This window comes from Halichoeres trimaculatus, unplaced genomic scaffold (assembly GCF_033239565.1).
Source record: "Halichoeres trimaculatus isolate MK-OKI-2021-1 unplaced genomic scaffold, fHalTri1.1 fHalTri1_scaffold_1, whole genome shotgun sequence".
Taxonomy (NCBI): domain Eukaryota; kingdom Metazoa; phylum Chordata; class Actinopteri; order Labriformes; family Labridae; genus Halichoeres; species Halichoeres trimaculatus.
Window position 1 is genome coordinate 39,398,582 of NW_027437179.1, and position 11,329 is coordinate 39,409,910.

Sequence of the window (11,329 nt, forward strand, 5' to 3'; positions counted from 1 at the left end):
AAAAATGAAACCTTATCAAGTGTTTTTGTCTTTTTACACTTGATAAGAGCCACATTCAACTTCTCAGTCCAGGACAATGTCTTGTTTCAACTTGTTTAAAGACAAAAATTAGGTCTGAATTGCTTGTGACAAGTGAAAAAAATCTGCCAATGGAACAAGAAAAAAAATTGCACAACAATTTGCTTAAAATTAGATAAATGACTTAATACACAAACAATTCAGATCTCATTTTGGTCTTAAAACAACTTGAAATAAGACATTTTTCTGGACTGGTCAGGTGAATGTGGCTCATATCATGTCTAAAAAGGCATTTTCTACTTAAATTAAGACAAAATTACTTGATAAGACTTCCTTTTTTTTTTTTGCAGTGTAATGGTGTGGCCACACCAAACGCGAATTTGCGGCGCGATTACATACAAAGTCTATGCAAAGACGCGTTTAGCCGCCGATTCGCCTCTCGCGGCGCGATTCGCGCGTTTGGCGCGGCGAGTTTGGAGCGTTCACGCGTTTGGGCGGTAGACGCGAATTCGCTCGAGTTCAAAATATTCCCCCACGACGTCATTGTTTTGACAACGTTGGGGGGCAACTGCCGCCTGCTCCGGCTCCAACTCCGCCGGAGGATGGAGGAGAAAACAATCTGTGCGGTGTGTCATCATCCAGAGTTATACGATACGACGTGTGTACTCTACAGAGACCAGAAAAAAGGAGCAGGCTTGGTTGAAAGTCTCTGAGGAGACAGGTTTTGAATGTAAGTTCTGAAAACATTCGTTCCCAGCTGGATCTGCCTGCACGAGTCATCACTGAGTCCGACTGTGTTTTCCTCAGTGGAGTTTTGAGCCTGATAGAGAGGAGAAAAGTGCGGGGCAGGGGCAGAGCCAGGGAAAAGATGGAAGTTCTCTGTGCTCCTCTCTTTCCTCCACCCCTTCATTATCCCCAGGGAGACCTCCGGGAACATGGGTCGGGGGTTCGGGTGGTCGGGGGTACGGGGTGTCGGAGGTTCGGGGGATCGGGGATGAGATCGCAGGGAACAGCCAAGCAGGGCTGGTGGATTACCAGGGAGAGGCAGCAGGCCTTGATTGTGATCTCCAAAGCTATCACACACTCTCCTGTCATGCTTTGGAAACCACAGCTCATTGTTTTTCAGCTGCTCTTTTGGACTTTCGGTCTTTAAATGAATGAGCTCTCTACTCCGCATGCGCAGTACCGCGCATTCGCGTGTTCGCGCCTCAGGTTGTCAAATAAGTCCAGCGGCGAGACTCGGGCGTTCACGCGGCGCGTGACAGGCCATTCGCGCGAGTAAATTCGCGTGTTCGCGTTTGGTGTGGCCGCGGCATAATGAATTTGTTTGAGCATATTTTTATTTAAAGCAGTTACCATGAGTGTTAAAAAAATTAAGCTGGTGCTGAAAACTGCAGTTCCTCAGGTGTCCACTTGAGGCAGACACCAAAAGCTAAAGATTCCTCATTAACACCCATGTATTGAGGCACATGTTTGCAACAGAAATAAGCAAGTTTACAACCTTGTAACAAAGAAAATTTTGGTCTTAATAGCCCATTTCTCTGTTCATTCACAAAATGTGGGGCAAATTTTCCACAACTCATTTATATAAAAACACAAAGGCTACAGGTTTTGCTTGATCAGGGGCCTGACTGACTGGCTGCTGGGCTGACCAAAAGTTAGATTAGTAACTGCTATTGTTGAATATTCCAGCAGGGGTCAGTGTAAAGCCTCTCTTTGCTTTGTAAATAAACACAACCAGAGCAGGTGGGTTTAAGGTTAATTCAAAGTGCTTTATTGGCACGACAGTTCAAAAACAATGTTGCCAAAGCATTGAATTCAACGTCACCACATCTTTGGACAATAAGCTGCACAATAACAGTGATATAAACAAACTGGCACATTTAAATAAATACTTCAATTTTATGTTTCTGCATCTGGAAAAAAACAACTTCCTGTGCTTGAAAATGTTTTTATTTGTTCCTCATCAAGCAGCTAAAATCCTTCATGACAACAGACGTCTGTGCGTTCATACGTTTTATTATCCAAATGATAAACAATAATCTTATGTACATGTTCAGTTTCTCCATGTTGGTGTCAGGCCTCTCTGTCGGGCAGCTGGCTCAGGTACGGGCTGGTAAAGAAGTCTCTCAAGAGGCTCTGGACCCGGCTGGGTTGGGGGCTCTCAGCTGCAGGGTTCAGAGCCAGGTCTAGGGACTTTGAGGGGTTAAACGCCGCAGAGCGGGTCTGGGCTGTGTGGAGACCCTCGATGGCGCTGGAGAGCCAGATGAGTCTCTTTAGACTCTGGATGTTTTGGCTGCGGTCGTGCATCAGCTGGTGTTCGGTCACAGCTCGGCGACTGCAGAGGGAGAAGGAGAGGATGAGTTAGGGAGGGAGCTTCACATCCGGGTGAGGAAGACGAGGAAAGAAACGACGTGTGGTGTTTTTAAAGCTGACTCTATTTAACCTCCTGTGAGGTAGATGTATCTTGTTGAAGATTTCTCTTCAGGTGGGGTGAAAGCTGTTTGGCAGAAAGACAAGTTCAACAGGAATGTACTCTTAGAAAAACACTAGGGCAGATTTCTCAGCTCAGTTTGTTCAGTAAATCCATGGACAAACAGAGTGTTGGTGCTTGGTTTGCTTTAAGAGAAAAAAAAAAGACACCAACACTTCAAACCAAACAAAACAACAGCATCCTGACTGCAAACATGTTTCTGTTTTTAGTCAAGCCATGGCAGAACTACAGCCAAAACACACCAGATGTGTCCTTTCTCTGTCACAGCACAAGACCAGATGGTAAATGGTAAAAGGAATGGTACTTTTAAAGCGCTTTTCTAGTTTTTCTGACCACTCAAAGTACTTTACACTGCTTGTCTCGTGCTCTCACTGAAGATCAGATGGTTTCAATTCAAGTTGATGAGTCAACTCACACAGGATCTGCTCTGTTGTAGTCCGGCTGCATCCCTGCTCTGGCAGGTTGCAACAGATACACAACTTTCCCATTTTTGGATCAATTTGTAAAAAGCAGATTTAGAGGGACAAGAAGTTGTGCACAATAATTATAATAATAATAATAATTTTTATTTATAGAGCGCTTTTCAAAAACTCTGTCGCTTTACATTAAAATGTTACAAGTGCAGGTGAAAACAAGTGTACAATAGAAAACAGACAAAAGCAAATTGGTGACAGTGCAAGGTATAAACATTAGTGCAATGAACAAGGGACTAAGACAAGACAGGATCATGGGTTGAAGGCAGTGCGGAAGAGGTGTGTTTTTGATCGGGTTTTGAAGGTGGTGAGGTCAACAGAGTCACGGATGTGTTGTGGGAGTGAGGGGACGGCTAATGAAAAGGCTCTGTCCCCCCATGTTCGGTGCTTGGTCCTAGGAACGGCGAGGAGGGATGTAGGGGTGGAGCATGTCAGTGAGGTGGGGGGGCTGGTTATGGAGGGCTTTGTAGGTAGGAAGAAGGATTTTGAATGCGATGCGGAATGGGATGGGGAGCTAGTGCAGGTTGTGAGGGACGGGGGTGACGGGGGTGCGGAGGTGCCCGCCCATATGTGACACTCCATGAACAACAGCGAATACACCCGTAAACAAACAGGGATAATCTGATTGGTCAATACTAGTCGGCCTTCTATTGGTTAAACCACAAAAAAATTCGAGAGCAGACAGAGATCTGTGAGCAGAAATTTCCTCAGCGCGAGAGGAAGAACCGGAGTGTGTCTGCACGAGCAGCATTATAACCGAGCGCAAGGACACAGTTTGAGCATGCGCAGAGCAAATTTGAGCGCAAGAGCAGAGTTTTGAGAGACAATATCACAAAATCTGAGCGTGAAATCAATAAAATACTTCTCTCAAATCAATTAAAAATGCTCTTGATTTAAGATAGGATATTCATTCCATAAACTTACAAGTTATAAATCCGACCTTTGGGGGGCGTTCCAACTCAGAACTCTGAAATTCCAACATTCAAGTACAAATGGAACGCAGCGTATGACTCGAGCTTTCTAGAGGTCCTGATACAAGCCGGACTGAAATGCAGACACTGGCGTATTCGCTGCATTAGGAAACTGATCTTTGGAACCAGCCCCTAGTGGCCACTTGAGGAACTGCACTTTTTCTTATGTTTGCATTTGAACCACTTTTCGGTCTTGAGATTGCAACAATATTGAAAACGCGAGCTCTCCTAACTCTGTTTTTGTTTGGTGTTGATTACAGTGCCACCTGTGGCTGGAATCGGTAGTACCTGCCTGGGATTAAGACTCTGTTTCCCATGAGCACCGTTACCTACAGCTTCTTTTCAATGCATGCTTTTGTTTCCAAAATCATCTTTTTTTTTTTTTTTTTTTTACTTTTCTTAGTTTAAAACAACTTTTCTCAGCATGAAAAGCAAAAAGGAAGTAACCTGTAACGTTAGTGAGTCCTGGTTACGTCCTAGCAGTGCTCATCTACTAACTCCAACCTCACCAAGCAGAGCTGACGTAACCTCGTCCATCCTCAGCAGAGTAACTCTTATGTGTTATTTCACCTCTTTCTGTAAAGTTCTGTTCTTCCTGAAGCGCTTCGAGCTTGAATATATAAAAAAGCTTCATAAATAAAGATGAGCCAGCTTGTCACTCCAGGTTTCTTTTTGATTTTTATCTCAGAGGGTTTTTTTATGTTGTTCAAAGTGACTCATCTGAATTTCCATCTTTATGAAGTCGGTCCGCTTTAAATGTCAAAGCTGTCAAAAATCATGGCCAGCTTTTAGTAAACACACCTCTTGTCCTGGTCGAACTGCCCCGATGTGGAGACGATGAGGAGCATGACAGCCAGCAGCTGTACGGGTCTGTGAGACGTCTGCATCTGCAGGTAAAAAGATCAAACCATCAGAAGAGAAAACGTAAAGTTTCTGGGTTTATAAGCGTCATTTCAGCAGATCTCAACATTTTAATATTCAGATCTGTAGAGGAATATTAATTTACAGTTCATCATCATCATCTGTTCACACTTTGAACATTTGCTTTCTTTCTTTGACCCGTCATCTAAACAAACAAAAAAAAAGTATAAAAAGAAAAAGCTGCATAAAACCCAGACATAGAGCGGTTTAAAGACTGACAGAATAAGAAATGAACGCCAGCCTCTCAGCAAATATACGAAGGAGTGTTCTGGTCTTATTGAAGGAAAACAAAAAAGAGATGTTGAGAATGAATAAAGTCAGAGATTTAAGAGGAGACGGAGCATTTTATCGGGTTAGATTTAAAGGTTTCCTCAAGAACTGAGTGTCTTGAGGAAAGCTTTAAATTCTGAGTCTGTTATAAAGAGGTGAAGATGATCCAGGTGGATCAGAGCCTCAAGACTTCCCCCTCAAAAAACTGTCATTTTATTCCCTTAAGAGTAGATTTTATCCTAACAATGTTTCAGCTGTTTACTTGAAATCTCAGTTTTTTCATCTTTATCATCTTTGAAATCTTTGTTGTTGAGTTTTCTAATACAGCTGATGTAGGAATTAAAAGGTGGATTAAAGTCAGGTGTACTGGTTTGTTCCCAGATAGAAAGGCACAAACGTTGCGTTCATTAATAGCACAGGATCCCACCCACCCGCTATCATCATCTCCCTTAGCAAATGACCAAAATAAACAAATTCAAACAATGCAAGAAAACAAAATAACCTTATCATGACCTCAGTCCTCTTGAAATAGTGATTAAAACTCACAACTGCCTCAGGGCTAAAAATGTGACCTTGAGGGAAAACACAGATTTTGATTTTCAGGAGCTTCACCATGGATCCGAGTGATCAGAGACACTAATTGAGCTCAATTTACTGTCTGTATCTTTAAATATGAGAGCAGCTCAGCTTAATTTTATCGCAAATAAAGCAACTGTTAAAAGAAAACAATGAAACCATCCAATCAGACCGAGTCCTGTGGACTCAAAGCTTCAACACAAACCTCTGAGAATGACTTGTGTCTCCTTTCAATCAATAAATCAATGAAGCCTAATTTATAAAACACATGTCTTACAATCAGAATGATTAACACAGGGATTAGACAAAGCATGCACAAGAAAAATTCTCTAAACAGTTTTTTTTCTCTACAATTTATTTGACTCAATTTTTGTTTATATGTTTATTTATTTATTTATTTATTTTTATTTTTTAGATTAAAGAGCTTTGTGATCATTTCCAAACAAGAAAAAGGACAAAATGTATAACAATTTAAAACAAAACAAAAAAAAAAAATAAAATAAAAATAAAATACGACAACAACATTGTTGTTTAACATCCTGAGCTTTTTTTTGCTATGATATTCACTTTTTAAAATGTGTCCGAGACCAATAAAGGATTTAAAAAATGTCTTTAAATCTCTTTATTTTATACATTTTTTAAAGAAAGCATTAGAAATTTTCTTAAAATTGAAATATTTTGTCAATCAGATCTTAAAGATAGAGTCAAAAAATGAGATATTTTTTTTTTATTTTTTATTTTTTATATATCTTTTCTTAAAGGCTTGTCATCACACTGATCACTGACACCAAAGCTTTTCTATTTTTTATTAAACCACATTCTGTCTAATTTATTTCTCATTATCAGTTTTTTCACTCTTTTTAAAAATGTTTTTTTAAACACCAGAAATCAATCAAGCCTAATTTATAAAACACCTTTATGACAATCAGAATGATTAACACAGGGATTAGACAAAGCGTGCACTAAAAAAATTCTTTGAACAGTTTTTTTTTCTTTACGATTAATTTGACTCGTTTTTTATTTTTATTTTTATTTATTTATTTATTTATTTATTTATTAGTTTATTTATTTTATATTAAACAGCTTTTTGGTCATTTCCAGACACGAAAATGGACAAAATTAATTACAGACTTTTTATTTTATTATATATTTATATTTTTTTTAAACAGCATTGTTGTTAAACATCCTGAGCTTTTTTTTGCTATGGTATTTGCTTTTTAAAAAGTGTCATAGACCGAAAATGAATCTAAAAAATGTCTTTAAACTTCTTAACTTTATACATTTCATTAGGAAAAGCATTAGAAATTTTTCTGAAAATTGAAATATTTTGTCAATCACATCAAAAAGATAGAAGCCTTTCTATTTTTTATTTACTCACATTTTGTCTAATTTATTTCCTATTATCATTTTTTTTTCACTCTTTTGAAACATTTTTTTTAAACACCAAATATTGCTTTGTAATACGCTGCATGCAATCAATAAATCAATCAAGCCTAATTTATAAAGCACATTTCTTACAATCAGAATGATTAACACATGGATTAGACAAAGCTTTGGTGTCAGTGATCAAATTTGATAACAAGCCTTTAAGAAAAGAAATATACAATTAAAAAAAGAAATCACCTCATTTTTTTGATTCTATCTTTTTGATCTGATAAACAAAAAAAATTGATTTTAAGCAAAATTTCTGATGCTTTTCTTTAAAAAAAGTATAAAATAAAGAGATTTTAAGATATTTTTGTTACCCTTTTTTGGTCTTTGACACATTTTAAAAAGCATATATGATAGCAAAAAAAGCTTAGGGTGTTAAACAACAATGCTGTTTAAAAAAAAAAAGGTAATACATTGTGTCCCTTTTCTTGTTTGGAAATGATCACAAAGCTGTTTAATTTAAAAATAGATAAATAAATAAATTAAAATTAAAATAAAAAACGAGTCAAATAAATTGTAAAGAAAAAAAACTGTTCAGAGAATTTTTCCTCAAAATAAAATAAAATAAAATAAAATAAAATAAGAACGACACAAAGATTCTAGGAAGCAATGATGGTTAAAAATACTCACTTTGTCTTTGTTGGTGACACACAGCAGCTCCTCCTGAAACTGACTTCAGGTTCGACCTTTCAGACCTTTTATAAAGCTGCCTGACACACACACACACACACACACACACACACACACACACACACACACACACACGCAGCCCCCCACCCTCCCTGTTTTAGATTCAGAACAAATTTTCGTCTGATTTGCTCATGAAACAAACGTCAGCGCCGTGTCTGCAGAGAAAATCTGAAACTTTTTGGGATTATTCAACAACAATCTGCATCTTAGAGTCACTGAGGAAGATGTTTACACACACACACACACACACACACACACACACACACAAAAAACACTTTATATAATCAGGAGGATAATATTCAATTGAAGGATTATCATTTTTCTATTTTCTGGTCTAATCCGTTCCTTTGGAGAGATTTGACAAACAGGGATGTATAGAAACAGCTCTGAATGGATGTGTACATGGTGAAGCCACACACACACACACACACACACACACACACACACACACACACACATTTGCAGAAACACACACACAGAGGGGTGAGTCAGTGTGTATAATCTGAGCGTCAGCAAACTTCTCCAAACTCCGTCTCTGTCGTTAAGATGCTTCTTGCCTGGAGCTCCTCTGATGTTACAACACTAATGAACAGGAATCAGCCTCCGGTCGCCGCGGTAACACCATCCAGGGCGCGTTTCCCTCACTGAGAAATGTGGGCCGAGTCAGAGGAGTGATTTAGTCCATTAGAGGGAGAAAGAGGAGGTTTAGAGACAAAGGAGGCAAACAAAGAAAGGGAGATGGAGGGAAAGGTGAAATCATCAAGTTCAGAGTCGCTGAAACTTTTCATCCCGGAGTCTCAGAGATGCTGCTCCATGTCCAGAGAGCTCATCGTCACGTTCAGGAGATGATTTGAGGCCTGATGTGGCAAACGTGGCAAACCAAAAGGAGAGTTCAACCCAGAGGTTTTAGTCCAATCTGAAGATGACAGGCTCAGAAAGCTCTTTTATTTACTTCCTGCTTCCTCGTCTCCTCTCCTTTGTTCCCCTCCCTGTGATGCAGAAATCAATCAGAGCGCTGTCTTGAAGGATGCGCCTGTTTCTGAGGAGGAGATTCTCCAGAGAGGAGCAGCTGCAGAGGAGTTTCCTTTGTGGGATCCTTTCTGCCTCAGTGACCTGGAGGAGAGGAGTCTCAGAATTAAAACAGAAATACGTGGAGTAATAGTCTAGTCTAAAGGATAGTAATAATAATAATATAATAATAGTCTAAAGGATGGATGTGCAACAAGAGCCAGAACGCCACCGCAGTTATCAGGTCAGCATCTCAGCTGACAGGTGTTTTTGTCGAGTACAAATCCCTCAGGCGCCCTGGGACCTCCACCTCTCACTACTTATCAATCCAACTTAGAAAAAGAGGAACAGAAGAGTCCACGTGGAGGTGTTAGGACGAAGAGAACGGCAGAGCCTGGGTGTGAAGCTTGTTGAGGTGAGAGCTCACCTTCGCCGTCAGGTTAGGCAGTTTGCTCCTCCACAGTTTCCTCCTCCTGAAACCAATCAGCGACTTCCTGCCAAAAATGATCACTCTAAATATGATAGAAGAGGAGTTAGATGAGCTGTTATTCAAAAATGGGTTTTAAGGCTTGCAGTTTATTTTGGTTTAGAGTTTGCATGTCAGGAAAGAAGATGTTCGTATAATGTTTAGACGTTATACACTCTTGTTTTCTTGATATATTATTACGAAGCAATGAGAAACTTTCTCATGAGGACACACAAATTTTTGTGACCTTAATAAATTTTCTCATGAGTATAGATAAAACTAAACCAGCCCCACAGGTATCAAGACCTACAAAATAAAACAGGAAGCACAGGAAGACTACAACCCAAGAATCACTAATGAACAACAGGACGTATAGAAACACAAACTGAATCAGAAAGAGAAAAAAAAAACAATAAAAGCAACATAAAAGTCATCTCATCTGTTAAATAATGAATCACTATATTTAGCTTCCTGAACTGGAGGAATTAAATTGAATTGAGTACACTTGAATCCAATGTTAACTGTTTCTTTGCATCACGCTCCCCCTGCTGGTCATAAGAGAGAATGCAGCTCTTCAACACTAACCACACTAGGAGCAGCACCAACACTGCATTCTGTCTTATTCATCCTTAGAGTCTGAATCCTCAAAATCTTCAAAAAATTAAGATGAAAAGCAATTTAGACAAATAATAAATAAATAAATAAATAAATAAATAAATAAATAAATAAATGAAAGAAACGCAAACCTGATAGACTAATTCATCTTCTCAGGTTTGTTTTTCTGTTTGCGTATCTTTATGTTTGATGTTTAAATGGAAGGAGGTGATCTAAGGTCATATTTCACACATATTCTCTTCTTAAACACCTTTCTTCCTCTTTGCTTCACTAAAACTGTCATTTATTTTTATTTTTCTTTAATGAATAGGCAGATAAGTAAGTGTATTTATAAGGGGGTGGGTTAGGTGGGTATTCAGGTTAAAAAGTTCGAGAAGAAAGGAGACAAAAGCTGTGTTTCCACCAAAATGTTCGGTTTGGTTTGGCACAGTTTGGTACAGCTAAGCCCATAGACTGTACATAGAGTGGACAGCGTGGCTCCGCCATTTATCATTGTACGGTTTTGAAGCCAAAATTCTCCCGTCTCAGGCGCAACCATTGTAGCAGTTAGGAGCCAGAGTCTGCGCAGTAGAGACTGTGAGGGATTCTGGGAAAATCTGAGTGGAGCTGAGTGACAAAAATAATAATAATTTTTTTCTTTCGAGAGTCTAATCACTTCTTGACTTTACCTCCTGATATATTTTACAATCCACCCAAAAAATACACGAGAACGGCAGCTGTCAGTCATCGTTAAACGTGATGTAAAACCTCGTTTTAACCTCGTATAACTAATGAAAATGAAACTTTTCAGAAAAAAAGGACTTGGATACAAGTCAGTCAAATGATAACTTTTCTTCTTCTTAACAAGACGTGAGAAACATTTCAACGAGGTGTATTAATTTTCTAAAATTTGACCACAGCCCATCTGGAATGACCGGAAAACCGTATTTCTTAAACCCATACTGCAGCCAGCCACCAGGGGGAGCAGTTTTTGTGGAGACCTCACTTCGATCCGAGCAAGCAGACGTCCATTTTTTTTTTTACAGTGGTTGGTTAAGCCTGATCCCATTTGTGTTTCCACAGCAAACTGTGCCCTCTCGTGGTAAGTGGCGTGTAAGCCAGATGCAAAAAGCCGCAGCTGTTAAATAATAGCGTGACGTAGCAGCATGACACAGTTAACCCGCTATTAAATCCAACGAAGAAGAAAAACGTGACACAGTAAACAAAGAGCATAGATGAAGACATGCAGCATTTCTTCCTCTCTGTGATTGTCATGTAGCTCTTTGACACAAAGAACAATCAAGCTTTGTTTCAGAGAAGTCTGTGTGCCGCCAGGAGAAATGCAGCTGCTGTCGGGGTAAGTGATGATTCTTCTGACCAATCAACAGTCTGCAGTGTTGTAGCTCCACCTTCTGAG

At 39.2% G+C, this 11,329-nt stretch overlaps 1 protein-coding gene across 1 annotated transcript; it reads right to left on the bottom strand.

Annotated features, from left to right (window-relative positions):
- Positions 1-1,874: 1,874 nt before the first annotated feature.
- Positions 1,875-7,837, bottom strand: pth4 (parathyroid hormone 4). Its single transcript, XM_074678287.1, has 3 exons — positions 7,785-7,837; positions 4,758-4,843; positions 1,875-2,356 (listed from the first exon to the last, which is right to left on the bottom strand). Exons 2-3 carry the CDS (start codon positions 4,841-4,843, stop codon positions 2,095-2,097), a joined length of 348 nt encoding a protein of 115 aa, XP_074534388.1. The 5' UTR covers positions 7,785-7,837; the 3' UTR covers positions 1,875-2,094.
- Between the last annotated feature and the right edge of the window lie 3,492 nt (positions 7,838-11,329).